Raw genomic sequence first — 17,122 nt, 5'->3', positions numbered from 1 at the left:
TTGCACGCATCAGTAGTTTATCCTCTTTCCACTGCTGTAGAGTAGTCTGTCCTATGAATCTACCACAGTGTGTTTCTCCGTTCTTGAGCGGATGGACATTTGGGTAGCTTCCATTTCGGGCTATTGAAAAAAATACTGTTGTGAACATTTCTTCCTGTACACGTTTCCTGAGGTCCATGTTCAAGCTCTCTAGGATATATACTTAACATAGAACAGATAGATTAAAGATTGTGTGTATTTGCAAACTACACTCTCTCCCACTTTAAGATGAAGCAGTTGCAACAAGAGGTGTTTAATAACTTTCTCAAGATCACAAAGCCACAACTGCCTGGCTCCCAGAGCTGACTTAATACCCACTGGCATATGATGGGTGCCCAATAATTGTGAGCTGCTATGCTGAGGGTTATTGAGGTTTTGAGGGGGGGGCTTTCCTTTCCTGTCCCCGTTATTCTGAACTATGTCCCTATAAGTTAATAATTAACTGCCCCTCAAGGAGTCTGTGATCCTAAAGATTTGCCTTTCCCTGGCTACTGCCTGGTTAATCAGTCACTGTCCCTGGCCGGGCAAGGGGCACTGGGTAGACCAGCTGCCTCCAAAGCCCCCTGATCCAGTGTGGAAGTGGTGAAGGGTTCCTGATGCTCCAGACCTGTCGTGTGCTCTGCTCCCGAGCTGGCCCCTCCCCGGGGGGCTGGCAGCCCCTCACCTTTGATGGTGGGGCCTTCCACCTCAAGGGCACGGGAGAACTGACCCGGGCTTTGCTGGTGCTACGACTGTGTGCCTGGCCGCCTCTGGTCACCCACGGCCTGGCGGTGAGCAGCGATCCCCGGGGGACTAGCCTAGGAAGTTCCCGGGGCCTGGTTCTGAGCCCCTGCTCCCTGTCACCCCAGCTCCAAGCCTGGTCTCAGAGACTCCTGGGCTCCCGGCTCTCGGGTGCACTTCTCCGAGCATCCATCTATGGGCAGTTTGTGGCTGGTGAGACTGCCGAGGAGGTGAGGGGCTGTGTCCTACAGCTCCAGAACCTAGGACTGCGGCCTCTGCTGGCAGTGCCCACTGAGGAGGAGCCAGACTCGGCTGTCAAGACGGGGTGAGTAGGGGGGCCTGGGCCCAGGGAGGCCGGGAGGCTGGTGGGAAGGGGGCTAGTGGGCTCCCAGCCCTGATGCCTGCCGGCTGGGCAGCGAGGCCTGGTATGAAGGGAACCTCAGCGCGATGCTGCGATGCGTGGACCTGTCACGAGGCCTCCTGGAGACCCCTGACCCGACGGGAACCGCCCTGATGCAGCTGAAGATGACGGCGCTGATGAGCACTTGGCTCTGTGTAAGGGACGGGCCGGGTGGGAGAGGAGGGGCCGCTGCCCACTGGGTCCCCCTCACCGCCCCACCCATCATCCCATTCCAGAAGGAGCTCACCTCGCGGGTCCGAAGGCCAGGGGATTCTTTGGACCTGAGCCCTGAGAGGCTGGCAGAAGCCATGGACTCTGGACAGGTAAGGACCACAGGCTGGGGGAGAGGGATGGTTGGTGGGGAGTGCAGAGGCGGCAGACACCTGCCAGCGCAACGTTCTAAATATTTAACTATCTCTACGTCCCAGGCTTAGAACTATCAGAATAAACAGGGTTACTGCCCTGGGGCATGGCTGGAGAGTAACCGGAATATGGGTCACCTGGGGATTCTAGGCTAGGGGCCTGGGAGCTGGGAGCTCTTGTAGGATCAATTAAGACAGTAGCTCTTTACCAATAAAAAAGTAACCAATATTTTTTCAATCAACTCAGCTATGCTAGTGTGTGCTGACTAGCTAGGAGCTATGATTAGACCAGTGGGGTTTTGGTTCATTCATTCACTCATTCGTGCTCTCATTTACTCTTTATTTCCGTATCTTATTTCTACCTTCCCCGCCATCAGTAATCACTTCACCTTGTATAATATACATCTCTTTGTTACCATGATGTGGTTTTGCCAAATATATGGTATTTGGGGGCATATTTTTCCAACATTTTATTATGAAAATTTTCAAACATACAGAAAAATCAGAAGTATTTTATGGTGAACACCTGCCATTGTTAACATTTAACTACTGTTGCTTTAAAATCATATCCATTCCTCTATCCATCCACCCACCCGTCTTATTTTCTGATGCATTTCAAAGTAATTTGCAGATATCAGCACGCTTCTCCCCCAAATGCTTCAGAACGCGTATCACCAACTAGAGCTCAGCAGTCATTTCTTTTCAGGTAAAATTTATATACAGTGAGATGCATACATTGTAAATGTACCTTTTGATGAGCTTTGACAAATACACATTGGAGCTACTATAATCCCTATCAACGTACAGAACATTTCCATCCCTGCAGAAAGTCCCTTTGAGCCCTTCTCCATCAATCTGGGGGTTGGGTATAGTTTTAAATATCTACAAGTAACATTCATCATTATGTTGAAAAAGACTCTGATACCGGGAAAGATTGAGAGCAGGAGGAGAAGGAGGTGGCAGAGGATGAGGTGGTTAGACAGCATCATCAACTCAGTGAACATGGGTTTGAGGAAACTCCTGGAGATAGTGAAGGGCAGGGACGCCTGGCACACCACAGTCTATGGGGTCATAAAGAGTCAGACACGACTTTACGACTAAACAACATTATGTTATCTGTTGCGTTCTGTTTCTTACCTTTTTCCACTGAGCACTCTGATTTTTAGATCCCTCCAAGCATCTCTGTATACACCTAATCCATTGTGTTTTTTTAATTACTTATTTATTTCTTTTTGGCTGTCCTGGGTCTCCATTGCTGTGCTCGGACATTCTCTAGTTGGGGAGAGTGCGGGATACTCTGATTGTGGTGCGTGGGATTCCTCACTGCGGTGGCTTCTCTTGGTGCAGAGCACAGGTTCTGGGGTGCCCGGGCTTCAGTAGTTGTGGTGCTCAGGCTTAGTTGCTCCAAGTCATGTGGAGTTTTCCCAGACCAGGAATCAAACCCACACCCGCTGCACTGGCAGGCAGATTCTTAACCCCTGAACCACAAGGGAAGTCCTAATCCATTGTTTCTAATTTGGGCTTCTGGCCGCCTGGCTTACCTCTCCTGGGATGGGCACCCAGGTAGCCTCTGAGTCTCCATCACTACCAAATAACACTACCTGGGACCTGCTGATGTTCATTTCTTAATTTGTAATTTGTTTTAATGCATCACAGAAGTCATAGAAGCAGTGCTTAAAGGATCAGCTTTGGAGCGCAACAAGCTTCACCCCTTCAAGAGCTTTCCACTCACATGTGGCAATCGTAGTGACTTCTTCCCAGGGCAGTTTTCAGGACTAAAACCCTTGCCAGGCTGGCATCTTCACCATGACAAAGGGGCCCTCCTCCTTCTGTGTCCCTCACTTCCCTTGTCTTCCCCAACACCATCAGACCTGGTGTTCCTCAGTTTCCATCTCTCCCGGCTCATCCTCAGTCTTTGTTAAGTTTACTCTGCCTGAAACTCAAATATGGAGGTTCCCCAGGGTGAGGCCCAGGCTTGCTCCCCACTCCCCTCGAAAGGGCCTTCTCACCCACCCCTTCAGCCTCAGTTTCCCTGCTTTGCACTAATGATGCCCACCTTTCTGTCTCCAGGCCCAGCCTTTCCCCTGACCCTCCCTCTGCACCAAACTTCCCCTTGGGGGTCCCCCAGACCTCACACCCACGGGGTCCCACACTGGCCTGTGTCTCCCTAAAGCTGTCCCTTCTTCCTGTTCCCATGTCAGAGCCTCCTTGCCTTCCCCCCCACAGATCCCAGCCCCCACCCATCCTTGGTCTTCACAGTCAGCATGATTTCTGACTGTCTTGTTCACGGCCTTGTCCCAGGCCCTAGCACCTAGACAGGATGTGATAAACATGTCAAATGAATGAATAAATGAATGAAGCAAGTGAGTTTGGAACAACATATTAATGGTGGAGAACTTACCGACCACTCACAACGTGCCGTGCACTGTCCTAACGGCTTTACATCTATTTGAGGGAAGCATTTCCTCTCTGCCTGTGGGTGGGTGTACATGGTGACGGTTAAGTACTCAGGCTCTGGAGAAGCTGAGGTTTAAATCCTAGGGCAAGCTGTGTGACTTTAGATGAGTAACGTCACCTCTCTGTGCCTTGACCTCTGCTTCCCCTCTGTAAACCGGGGGTGACAGTAGTCGCCACCTCAGACAGTAGTGAAGAGTAAATGAGGGCTGGGCCGGCCCCCTGTGAGGGTGGCAGCTCCACCAGCTGCTCACACCCCAGAACTCCCCCGGATGATGCCCCACGGGGGGACGATTCCCTGACTGGGGAGAAGCACTGGGCAGGTAGGTGCCCCTTGCTCCTCCCTCCTCCTGGAGAGAGTCTTCTTCCCCAGGAAGTGGTCCATAGCCATCCTGTTGGCCATGAGTGTGTGTGTGTGTGTGTGTGTGTGTGTGTGCTAAGTCACTTCAGTCATGTCCAACTCTTTGTGACCCTATGGACTGTAGCCCTCCAGGCTCCTCTATCCATGGGATTCTCCAGGCAAGAATATTGGAGTGGATTGTCATGCCCTCCTCCAGGGGATCTTCCCAACCCAGGGGTTGAACCCATATCTCTGGTATCTCCTGCATTGGCAGGCAGGTTCTTTACCACTAGCGCCACCTGGGAAGGAGTCCTGTTGGCCATAACAGAGCCCTGAATTCCACCTGTTCCTCTCTTTTAACTTCCCCATTTCTCTGAACCCAGCTGGACTCCCTGAGTCACCAGCAGCTCACATTCACTGTGGAATCCCCATAAGAAGACTGAGAACTGTGTAAGTTAATCACTCATGTCCAACTCTTTGTGACCCCATGGACTGTAGCCCGCCAGGCTCCTCTGTCCATGGAATTCTCCAGGCAAGAATTACTGGAGTGGGTTGCCATTCCCTCCTCCAGGGGAATCTTCCTGACCCAGGGATTGAACCCAGGTCTCCAGCATTGCAGGCAGATTCTTTACCGTCTGAGCCACCAGAGAAGACGCCTGTTACAAATGTGTAACAGTTCCTTAAATGTCTGTTGAATATGGACCATGTTCCAGGTGCTGTGCTAGGGGTGGAGACTGTTGTTGATCAGTCACTCAATCATGTCTGACTCTTTGCAACCCCATGAACTGCAGCACGCCAGGCTTCCCTGTCCTTCACCATCTCCCAGAGCTTGCTCATGTCCACTGAGGGGTGGGGATGCTGACCAAGATAAACAAAATATATGTCCTTGAGGCACTTACTTGCAAGACACAATCATTCAAATTAAAGCCAAAGAGAAAAACAAATATCGTATATTAACGCATACATGTGGAATCTAGAAAAATGGTACAGATGAACCTACTGCAAAGCAGAAACAGAGACAAAGATATAGAGAACAAATGTATGGATACCAAGGGCAGAGGGTGGGACGAACTGGGAGACTGGGATTGACATATATCAGTTCAGTTCAGTCGCTTAGTTGTGTCTGACTCTTTTCGACCCCATGGACTGCAGCACGCCAGGCTTCCCTGTCCATCACCAACTCCCAGAGCTTACTCAAACACATGTCCATAGAGTCGGTGATGCCATCCAACCATCTCATCCTCTGTCATCCCTTTCTCCTCCTGCTTTCAATCTTTCCCAGCATCAGGGTCTTTTCAAATGAGTCAGTTCTTTGTATCAGGTGGCCAGAGTATTGGAGTTTCAGCTTCAGCATCAGTCCTTCCAAAGAATATTCAGGACTGATTTCCTTTAGAATGGACTGGTTGTATCTCCTTGCTGTCCAAGGGACTCTCAAGCGTCTTCTTCAACACCACAGTTCAGAAGCATCAATTCTTCGGCGCTCAGCTTTCTTTATAGTCCAACTCTCACATCCATACGTGACTACTGGAAAAACCACAGCTTTGACTAGACGGACCCTTGTTGGCAAAGTAATGTCTCTGCTTTTTAATATGCTATCTAAGTTGGTCATAACTTTTCTTCCAAGGAGCAAGTGTCTTTTAATTTCATGGCTGCAATCACCATCTGCAGTGATTTTGGAGCCCAAGAAAATAAAGTATCTCATTGTTTCCATTGTTTCCCCATCTATTTGCTACGAAGTGATGGGACCGGATGCCATGATCTTAGTTTTCTGAATGTTCAGTTGTAAGCCAACTTTTTCACTCTCCTCTTTCACTTTCATTAAGAGGCTCTTTAGTTCTTCTTTGCTTTCTGCCATAAGGGTGGTGTCATCTGCATATCTGAGGTTATTGATATTTCTTCTGGCAGTCATATACAGTATTATATGTAATGTAGATAACATATTCAAAAGCAGAGACATTACTTTGCCAACTAAGGTCCGTCTAGTCAAGGCTATGGTTTTTCCAGTAGTCATGTATGGATGTGAGAGCTGGACTGTGAAGAAGGCTGAGCGCTGAAGAATTGATGCTTTTGAACTGTGGTGAAGGAGAAGACTCTTGAGAGTCCCTTGGACTGCAAGGAGATCCAACCAGTCCATTCTGAAGGAGATCAGCCCTGGGATTTCTTTGGAAGGAATGATGCTAAAACTGAAACTCCAGTACTTTGGCCATCTCATGCGAAGAGTTGACTCATTGGAAAAGACTCTGATGGTGGGAGGGATTAGGGGCAGGAGAAGAAGGGGACGACAGAGGATGAGATGGCTGGATGGCATCACTGATTCGATGGACGTGAGTCTGAGTGAACTCCAGGAGTTGATGATGGACAGGGAGGCCTGGCGTGCTGTGATTCATGGGGTTGCAAAGAGTCGGACATGACTGAGCGACTGAACTGAATGAGAACCTACTGTATAGCACAGAGAACTCTACTCAATGCTTTATGGTGACTTACATGGGAAGGAAATCCAAAAAAGGAGAATATGTATATGTATGGCTGATTCACTTAGATGTATAGCAAAAATTAACACATCATTGTAAAGCAACTATGTGTGCTGTGCCGTGCTCAGTCTTGCCTGACTCTTTTGAGACCCCATGGACTGCAGCTCACCAGGTTTCTCTGTCCATGACATTCTCCAGGCAAGAATACTGGAGTGAGTTGCCATTTCCTCCTCCAGAGGAGCTTCCCAACCCAGGGACCGAACCTGTGTCTCCAAGTCTCTTGCATTGGCAGGTGGATTCTTTACCACTGAGCCATTGGGGAAGCCCCAAAAAGCAGCAATAAAAGCCAAAAAAAAGTCCAATAAAAAGTTAAGACAAAAAACCAAAGCTGAGTGCAGACTTGCTCGGCTTCCGGTCACGTGGTGGGGAGGGGCGCAAGTGCACCCAGCCAGGAAATTCGTTCTTTTTAAAGGTTAGGTTGCCCTCTGGGTCTCAGTTTCCTTATTTGTAAATTGGAAATTATGTTTACTTAATTGTTTTAGGGAATCACAGAAATTAATCCAGATAAAGTAGGTACATTCAAAATTGGGTTCTGAGAGTTTTCCTGTATTAGTAAACTGCCTTTTCACTTGAGGTCTTCTGAAAGGTTCCTGTTTATGAGAAGTGATCTTGGATTCAGGTGTGGAGAGTGGTGCAGAGACAGACACAGCAAAATACTACCCTCTCTTCACTCTATTCATAAGTGTGTGAAAAATGTTTAATTATTAACAAAAAAAACACTTCAAAGCAGATATGTAACAAGTATAAATTGGAGAAGGCAATGGCACCCCACTTCAGTACTCTCGCTTGGAAAATCCCATGGACAGAGGAACCTGGTGGGCTGCAGTCCATGGGGTCACTAAGAGTTGGACACGACTGAGTGACTTCACTTTCACTTTTCACTTTCATGCATTGGAGAAGGAAATGGCAACCCACTCCAGTGTTCTTGCCTGGAGAATCCCAGGGACAGGGGAGCCTGGTGGGCTGGCGTCTATGGGGTCGCACAGAGTCGGACACGACTGAAGTGACTTAGCAGCAACAAGTATAAATAAGCACTGTAGAATGAGATGGTTGGATGGCATCACCAACTCAATGGACGTGAGTTTGGGCACACTCTGAGAGAGAGTGAAGAACAAGTAAGCCTAGTGTGCTGCAGTCCATGGGGTTGCAAAGAGTCAGACATGACTTAGCGACTGAACAACAACAACGAGGACTTCTCTGGTGATCCAGTGGCTAAGACTCCACGCTCCTAATGCAGGGGGCTCATGTCAGATCCCTGTCAGGAAACTAGATCCCAAATCTCACAACTAAGAGTTCAAGTGCTACAACCTAGACCCTGCGCAGCCAGATAAATAAACTAATTTAAAAAAACGAGCATTGTAGGGAAAAATAAGGCTGAGGAAGGGGAAGGGAAAGCCCCAGCTAGGGAGTTACAAATTCAAACCAGAGAAAATAAAGACCCTGCTGAGAGGTTGGAGTTGGGTGGATCGACATCTGGGGGAACAGTGTTCCAGGTGAAAGGAACAGCCAGAGCAGAGGCTCTGAGGTGGGAAGGTACCTGGCATAATCAAAGAGTAGCCGGAGGCCAGCGAGGCCAGAGAGCAGGGAGCGAGGCGAAGGGTGGGAGAAGGCAGCATAAAGGGGTCAGACCAGGGGAGCCTTGTGAGTTGCAATGAGGCATCCTGAGAAACTAACGCAAGGTAACACTCATGGCTCTTATTAGGAGCTGGCTACTACTTCTGAGAGTCCCTGGGACTGCAAGGAGATCCAGTCAGTCCATTCTGAAGGAGATCAGCCCTGGGTGTTCTCTGGAGGGAATGATGCTAAAGCTGAAGCTCCAGTACTTTGGCCACCTGATGCAAAGAGTTGACTCATTGGAAAAGACTCTGATGCTGGGAGGGATTGGGGGCAGGAGGAGGAGGGGACGACAGAGGATGAGATGGCTGGATGGCATCACTGACTCGATGGACTTGAGTCTGAGTAAACTCTGGGAGTTGGTGATGGACAGGGAGGCCTGGCGTGCTGCGATTCATGGGGTCACAAAGAGTCGGACACGACTGAGTGACTGAACTGAACTGAACTGTTCCTAGATGCTAACTCCAAGTCACTTCACTTTCCCAGCTTTGGTTTTCTCACTGGAAAACGGAGCTTGGAATAACATCTGCCTACTAGGATCATTGTGAAGATTAAATACAGAAGATGGCATTTGAGGTCACCTATTATTATAACAATAGCAACATGTATTGAGTGCTTAGGGCTTCCCAGGTGGCACAGTGGTAAAGAACACGCCTGCCAAAGCAGGAGGTGCTACAGACATGGGTTTGATCCCTGGATCAGGAAGATCCCCTGGAGTAGGAAATGGCAACCTGCCCCAGTATTCTTGCCTGGGAAACCCCATGGACAGAGGAGCCTGGCGGGCTATGGTCCATGGGGTCTCAAACAATCAGACACAACTGAGCATGCACACAAAACAACAAAAACGTTGAGCGCTTCTCATATGCTGGCCCTGTCCCGTCCTGTTTATGGCCAGGCACTTCTCACATATTAACCCATTTTTATCCACACAGCAACTGAATGAGGTAGACACTATAATCATTCCCATTTTACAGAGGAGAGCACTGAGGCCCAGAGAAGTTACATTTGTTCAAGGCCACACAGTGAATGGTGGAGCCAAAACTCAAACTCAAATTCTGGGCTCTCAATCCATGTGTGTGTGTATGTGTGAGCGCGTGCTAAGTCTCTTCAGTTATGTCCGACTCTGTGTGACCCCATGGGACTGTAATTGTCCAGGCTCCTCTGTCCATGGGATTTCCCAGGCAAGAATACTGGAGTGGGTTGCCGTCCCCTCCTCCAGGGAATCTTCCCGGCCCAGGGATAGAACCGGCGTCTCTTTACCTGCATTGGCAGGCAAGTTCTTTACCACTAGCACCCCCTGGGAAGCCCGTCCATCCGTATATTACACCTCAATAAACAGTATCTATATGACACAGCTGGCTTCCAGAGTTCTAGTAATTTCTAAACTTTTTTCCCTGCCTGCTGGTTGGGGAGAGGCGGCTTGGGCTCTGGAAGGGTCCAGAAGGCCTGAGCCGTCTTGCCTCCCCACTGCCCCCCAGGACCTCCGGGTCTCCTGCCTCAACACTGAGCAAACAAGACATCTCCAGGCCTCCCTGAGTCGCTTGCACCGGGTGGTACAGGTAACAGCTTCGGCCGAGGCCTGCCTCCACTGCACCTGTTTGCTGGTCACCCCTGGGCCCCGACTGCAGTCCCTCTCTCCCTCAGCACGCCCGGGCCCAGCGCGTGAGGCTCCTGGTGGATGCTGAGTACACCTCCCTGAACCCGGCACTCTCTCTGCTGGTGGCTGCCCTGGCCACGCGCTGGAACAGCTCCGGGGAAGGCGGGCCCTGGGTGTGGAACACTTACCAGGCCTATCTGAAGGTGTGTGGTGCACTCTGGGGATGGGGGGGTGTGGTTGGGGACAAGGGGCTGCAGGCTGGGGTCCCAGGGCCTTGATCTGAAGCCACCCACGTGCTCCACCAGGACACCTACGAGCGGCTGAGGCAGGACGCTGAGGCCGCAGACAGGGCTGGCCTGGCCTTTGGGGTGAAGCTGGTACGAGGGGCGTATCTGGACAAGGAGAGAGAGATGGCCCGGCTCCAGGAAACCGAAGATCCCACTCAGCCTGACTATGAGGCTACCAGTCAGAGGTGGGACAGGGGCAGACCGGCCTCTGAGATGAATAATTGTTGCTGTGGTGGTTCAGTAGCTAAGTCGTGTCTGACTCTGTGACCCCATGGCCTGGCAGCATGCCAGGCTTCCCTGTCCTTCACTATCTCCTGGAGTTTGCTCAAATTCATGTCCATTGAGTCAGTGATGCTATCTAGCCATCTCATCCTCTGCTGGCCTTGAGAGGAATAGCATTAGCATCTAACCTTTCATTAGAGCTCATTCCCCACAGTGTCCAGCAACCTACGTGCGTCTACAGGTCATCTCTCTCCCCGACCATGAGACTGTCACTTCCCACATGAACAGCAGCCTACTCCCTTCTCTGTCACCCCTCCCCAACCTGTCGCCAGTGGGGAGCCTGTTAACACCTGTGTCAAATCTCCCTCCTCCCATAGCTCGCAGCACACCCTCGATAAATCCCAGGTCCTTGCAGTGGCCTGCAGTCCTGTCCCCTCACTCACTCCACTCCAGCCACACTGGCCTCCTTGACGACCCCAGGGACTTTGCACTTCTTGTTCCCGCTGCCCAGAACCTTCTCCCTCCAGATGGCCGTGTGGCAGGGCTCAGTCACTCATGTTCTTAGGTCTTCACTTGTTGGGACCTTCTCAGGGGACCTTCTTGCCCTCCCTACCAAAACCTGACACACACCACACCCTCTCTTCTTGGATTGATTTTTCTCCCAGCACTTATTGTCAGCAGAGCTTTGGCGTTCAGTTGCTCATTGTCTTTCTCTCCCATGAGAGTGTGGGCCCAGGAGGGCAGGGTTTTCTAACTTGTTCACTGCTGAGTCCTCAGTGCTTAACACTGCTCCTGCTCCATGGGAGGTGCTTGGTACAGGTCTGGTGAATGAAGGAGTAAACGAGCCCAAGAAGTAGATACTATTGCTCTCTCTCTATTTCACAGAGGATGAAACTGAGGCTCAGAGACGTGACATCTCTTACCCAAGGTTGCAGAGCTAGTGAGTGGCAGTGCCAAGATTTGAGCCTTGGCAGACTGGCTTCCCTGGTGGCGGTAGCAGTAAAGAACCCTCCTCCCAATGCAAGAGATGCAGGTTCGATCCCTGGGTCATGAAGATGCCCTGGAGGAGGGCATGGCAACCCACTCCACTGTTCTTGCCTGAAGAATCCCATGGACAAAGAAGCGTGGCAGGCTGTAGTCCATCGGGTCACAGAATTGGACACGACTGAAGTGACTTAGCACATGCAGACTGACTCTAGAACCCTCATTCTGATACACCTCAAATCACAGGCAAGACATGGCTGAGCTCCTGGGGCCACCATCTCATGGCCCCGAGAAGAAAGGATTTATTCTTTCAATACACACTTGCTGATCACTTGTTTTAGATCAGGACCTGTGTTGGATTCTGGTTGCAGCAGCAATCCAGCTGGACCCCAGGCCCTGTCCTCATGGAGCTTTCAAAGCCTGATTCCATTTCCCAGCGGACAAGGAGGGGTCTGTAGAGCCACAGGGACTTACCAAGCTCCCATAGAAAGTGGCCAAGCCACGAAGGCTAAGCTTGAATCCAAAGCCCACGAAGCCTCCTAGGCACATTTGTGTCCTATGGGGTTAATCATTTGGAATCTTTTTTTTTTTTTTTAACTGAGATATAATTCACATACCATACAATTTGCTATTTTAGACAACAATTCAGTGGCTTTCAGTATATTCCTTAAATTGTGCAGCCATCACGACCAATTCCAGAACATTTTCATCATCTCAAAAAGAAACTCTGGGACTTCCCAGGTGGTCCAATGGTTAAGACTCTGAGGGTCCACTGCAGGGGACATGGGCTTGATTCCTGGTCTGGGAACTAAGGTCTCACATCCCTCAGCAAAACAAACAAACAGACAGACAAATAAACATGGCACAGCCAAACACAACCATATCCATCAGCTGTTTTTGTTCAGTAGCCAAATTGTGTCTGACTCTTCAGGACACCATGGACTTCAGCACGTCAGGCTTCCCTGTCCTTCATCATCTCCAAGAGTTTGCCCAAGTTCATGACCATTGAATCAGTGATGCCATCCAACCATCTCATCCTCTGTCACCCTCTTCGCCTTCTGCCTTCAATCTTTCCCAGCGTCAGGGTCTTTTCCAGTGAGTCAGCTGTTTGCAAAGTACTGGAGTTTCAGCTTCAGCATCAGTCCTTCCAAAGAGTATTCAGGGTTGATTTCCTTTAAGATTGACTGGTTTGATTTCCTTGCTTTTCAAGGGACCCTCAAGAGTCATCTCCAGCACTGCACTGCAGTTTGAAAGCATCATTTCTTTGGCACTCAGCCTTGTTTATAGTCCAGCTCTCACATCTGTACACAACTACTGGAAAGACCATATCCTTGACTATATAGACCTTTGTCAGCAAAGTGATGTCTTTGCTTTTTTAACACACTGTCTAGGGTTGTCATAGCTTTCCTGCCAAGAATCAGTCATCTTCTAACTTCATGGCTGCAATCACCACGCAGTGATTTTGGAGCCCAAGAAGCAAAAATCTGTCACAGCTTCCACCTTTCCCCCTTCTATTTGCTAGTTTGCTAATGCAAATATCCACTGGCAGTCACTCGTAATTCCCATCCCCTTAGGCCCCGGAAGCCACAAATCTACCTTTTGTCACTATGGATTTGTCTATTCTGGACATCTCTCATTAGTACAGTCACATAATACATGGCCTTCCGTACCTGGCCTCTTTCACTCAGCATAATGTTTTCAAGGTTCAGCCATGTTGTAGCGTGTGTCAATGCTTCATTCCTTGTTACGGTTGAATACTATTCCATTGTATGGAGAGACCGCATTTGATTTATCCATCCATCAGTTGATGGATATTTGGATTGTTTACACTTTTTGTCAATTGTGGATAGTGCTGCTATGAACATATTTTTTTGGTAAATGTACATTTTAAATTCTCTTAAAAGTCCAACTCTCTAGGACTGGAATTGCTGGATCCTATGGTCACTCCATGTTTAACTTTTTGAGGAACTGCCAGATGGTTTCCCAAAGTGGCTGCAGCCTTTTAGACTCACACTAGCACAGTGGGAGAATTCCAATTTCTCCACATCTTCTCCAGCATAGTACCATTAACGTTTTAATAGAGATTTTAAATAAATAATACATTCAAATGATTCAAAAATCAAAATGGAGACTTACCTGATGGTCCAGAGGTTAGGACTCCATGCTTCTACTTTGAGGGGCATGGGTTTGATCCCTGGTTGAAGAACTAAGATCCCACATGCCACTCTCTGCACAACCAAAAAAAAAAAAAAACCAAAATGACACAAAAATAAACAGGCTGATACAGCTCACTTCCACCCACATCCCCATCCAATCATGAGGGGGGTGGTCCCTGCCCCTACAGGGGTCTTCCACTATCCTCTGGGTGTTCATTTAGCCAGTTTCCCACTGACAGACATTTGGGGGTGTTGCTAACCCTGCTCTGCAGACGTTGCTGAAGTGAATGTCAGTGGGTAAATGTCATCTCCTGTGACATGGTCCTTTGCTGTGAGACTGCCATTGTGCCAAAGACTTTAGGTCTACCCTCATCTCACACCATCCTCACAACAAGGCTAACAGGTGAACGTGTGTTGTTAAAGAAAAGAAAAAGGCTCAGAAAGAAGATGCCCCTTACAGCTGAGGCAGGTGGGATGTAGGTACTTCCTGACTTCAGGGTCCTTGCCCTTAGGCACTCTGCCCCTCAAGGACATAAATCCTCAGTCTCTGGGGCCTGACCCTAACTCACCAGGTGCCATAAGCTGATCCTTCATCTCCCTTCAGTTACAGCCGCTGTCTGGAGCTGATGCTGACCCAGGTGTCCCATCGTGGCCCCATGTGCCACCTCATGGTTGCTTCCCATAATGAGGACTCTGTTCGCCAGGCAACCAAGCGGTATGAAGCGCCCAAAGGGTGACTGACAAGGGGAGGGACTGTAGGGGCCAGTAGGTTCAAAGGGGGTCTCAGGAGAATATTCAAAATATTTAACCCCTGCTACACCTGTAGGCTCCAGCTGAACAAGGAACTGCCCCTTATTTGCTGGGGAATAGGGAAGTCCAACGGAGAAGGCAATGGTAACCCACTTCAGTGTTCTTGCCTGGAGAATCCCGGGGATGGGGGAGCCTGGTGGGCTGCCGCCTATGGGATAGCACAGAGTCGGACATGACTGAAGTGACTTGGCAGCAGCAGCAGGGAAGTCCAAATATTTCAGGAAAGGAGCTGAGACTTACCGAGGAGCTTTCAGAGGTCCCAGGGCCATGGTTATTTATCAGTGAGTTTGGAAATACTTCAATATTTGAATAACTAGAACAGCCATATGAGTGTGTCATGGCTGACTTTCAGCTCTGGATCCGGCCACTGTCTAGATTGATGATGTGACCTTTTCTGTAGCATGTGGGAGCTGGGCATTCCTCCAGATGGGCCAGTCTGCTTTGGACAACTTCTGGGGATGTGTGACCATGTCTCCTTGGCACTGGGTATGTGAGTGATCCGTCCTTCCCGGCCCCTACTCCCACCTCCCACCTAACCTGCCCCAGCCTCATTCCCTCCCAAACAGATCCCTTCTCCCATTCCCAGATGATGCCTGGCCAGGCTCCCATCAACAGCCCACAGCCGGCCCAGTGGCAGGCCCTCAGAGAGGTCTGCCCCATATCTGAAGGCCTCGCGGGCCTATGTTTCTGCGTCTGTGCTCTGCTGTTTTTGTCGTGATCTTGGTATCTTGGTTCTTGATCTTGGTATCTTGTTTCCTGTCTGCTTTGTTATCTTTACTGTGTTGTTCCCCAGGGCCTGAGACCAGAAGATTTATGTTTTCTTCTGCCAGGCGCTAAGGGGTGCAAAATCACTGCACCCTAAATTCACAGCTTGAGGTTTCTTGAGATATCCCAAGGATCCACACCGGGGCTGCAAATATTTTAGGAGACTAACCTACGGTAACGGGCTTCCTGAGTGGCTCAATAGTAAAGAATCTGCCTGCAATGCAGGAGATGCAGGTTCAATCCCTGGGTCAGGAAGATCCCCTGGAGGAGGGCATGGCAACTCACTCCAGTATTCTTGCCTGGAGAATCTCAGGAACAGAGGAGCCTTGTGGGCTAACAGTCCACAGCCTTGTATGCAAAGTCTGACAACGACTGAAGTGATTGAGCACACACGCACGCAACCCATGGCCACAACTTCTCAGAGATGGATTTCTGTTTTCTTCCTTGCTCTGTTTACAGCCAAGGCCAACCTTCCTTATGGGAGAGCTGACTTCTAGTTAACTCTTACTCTGAGGGTCTAGATTTTGGGGTTCACACTCAATCTGGGGAAACTCTCCTTTATAACTCTTAATCCTGGTCAGGCTTTAGGCCTCCATTTCTGTACCCCCTTAACTTTGAAGTCATTAAACAGAAACTCAGTTTTGTCCTCAGGAAAGAAACACTTCTTGTGTAATCCTTCTGCTCTGGGTTCTCTCTCTTTAAAAAAAATTTTTTTTTTTTAATTTATTTTTGGCTGTGCTAAGTCTTCACTGCTGCGTGGTCTCTTCTCTAGCTGTGGTGAGCAGGGGGTTACTTTCTAGTTGCAGTGCACGGGCTCCTCATTGCAGTTTCTCTTGTTGCAGAGCACGGGCTCTAGGCATGGGGGCTTCAGTAGTCGTGCTTCCCGGACCAGGGATTGAACCCGTCTCTCCTGCATTGGCAGGCAGATTCTCTACCACTGCTCCACCAGAGAAGCCCCTCATTTTCTCTTAATTCTTGAATTAGTAAATTCCTTATTCTCTTTGCTTCCCTAATAGCTCAGTTGGTAAAGAATTCGCCCACAGTGCAGGAGACTGAGGTTCGATTCCTGGGTCGGGAAGATTCCCCTGGAGAAGGGACATGCTACCCACTCCAGTATTCTTGGGCTTCCTTTGTGGCTAAGCTGGTAGAGAATCCACCTCCAATCGGGAAACCTGGGTTCGATCCCTGAGTTGGGAAGATCCCCTGGAGAAGGGAAAGGCTACCTACTCCAGTATTCTGGCCTGGAGAATTCCATGGACTGTATAGTCCATGGGGTTGCAAAGAGTTGGACATGACTGAGCGACTTTCACTTTCACTTTATTCTCTTTGCAGCATTTTCATAACTTTGAGAATTTTTTACTTTAATGTTTATTCCAGGAGTTTTAGTTTTTTCAGCGGGAGAATTTGTCCAACTCACATAATCTGTCATGCTCGCAGAAATGGAAGTCTCTGTTCTAGATGGAGCCTAGGGAAGCCTCTCGTCAAACTTGAGCCCACACCCTGCCAATACTCTCCCTCCAGGGCAGGCTGGCTATGCTGTGTACAAGTCCATCCCCTATGGCTCCCTGGAGGAGGTGATCCCTTACCTGATCCGGAGGGCCCAGGAGAACCGAAGTGTACTACGGGGTGCCCGCAGGGAACAGGAGCTGCTCAGCCAAGAACTTCGGCGGAGGCTGCTGGGGCGGGGCCTGAGGGTATCCCCCCATTAGCACCCTCAGGAGTCACGTGGTGAATAAAGTTCTTGAGCTATTGCCCAGGCAGCTGCCTTGCACCAAAGCCACCTCTTTGGGGATGGGCTCATCTTGACCTCAGCCAGCCTAAGTTCGGGGGCTCTGTGGCTC

At 49.6% G+C, this 17,122-nt stretch overlaps 1 protein-coding gene across 2 annotated transcripts; it reads left to right on the top strand.

Annotated features, from left to right (window-relative positions):
- Positions 1–547: 547 nt before the first annotated feature.
- Positions 548–17,122, top strand: PRODH2 (proline dehydrogenase 2). 2 transcript variants are annotated; one of them, XM_068991707.1, is made up of 10 exons: positions 548–809; positions 888–1,084; positions 1,176–1,314; positions 1,396–1,482; positions 9,939–10,019; positions 10,105–10,260; positions 10,363–10,529; positions 14,311–14,421; positions 14,917–15,002; positions 16,803–17,047. In XM_068991707.1, the coding sequence occupies exons 1-10, from the start codon at positions 636–638 to the stop codon at positions 16,988–16,990; spliced, it is 1,386 nt and encodes a 461-aa protein (XP_068847808.1). In that variant the 5' UTR covers positions 548–635; the 3' UTR covers positions 16,991–17,047. The 2 variants fall into 2 exon arrangements, with proteins under 2 accessions (XP_068847808.1, XP_068847809.1); XM_068991708.1 differs by lacking the exon at positions 10,105–10,260 and having other exon boundaries at positions 16,803–17,122.

The sequence above is a fragment of the Capricornis sumatraensis genome, chromosome 20 (genome assembly GCF_032405125.1).
Source record: "Capricornis sumatraensis isolate serow.1 chromosome 20, serow.2, whole genome shotgun sequence".
Lineage (NCBI taxonomy): Eukaryota > Metazoa > Chordata > Mammalia > Artiodactyla > Bovidae > Capricornis > Capricornis sumatraensis.
This window is presented reverse-complemented; position numbering and strand designations above follow the sequence as displayed.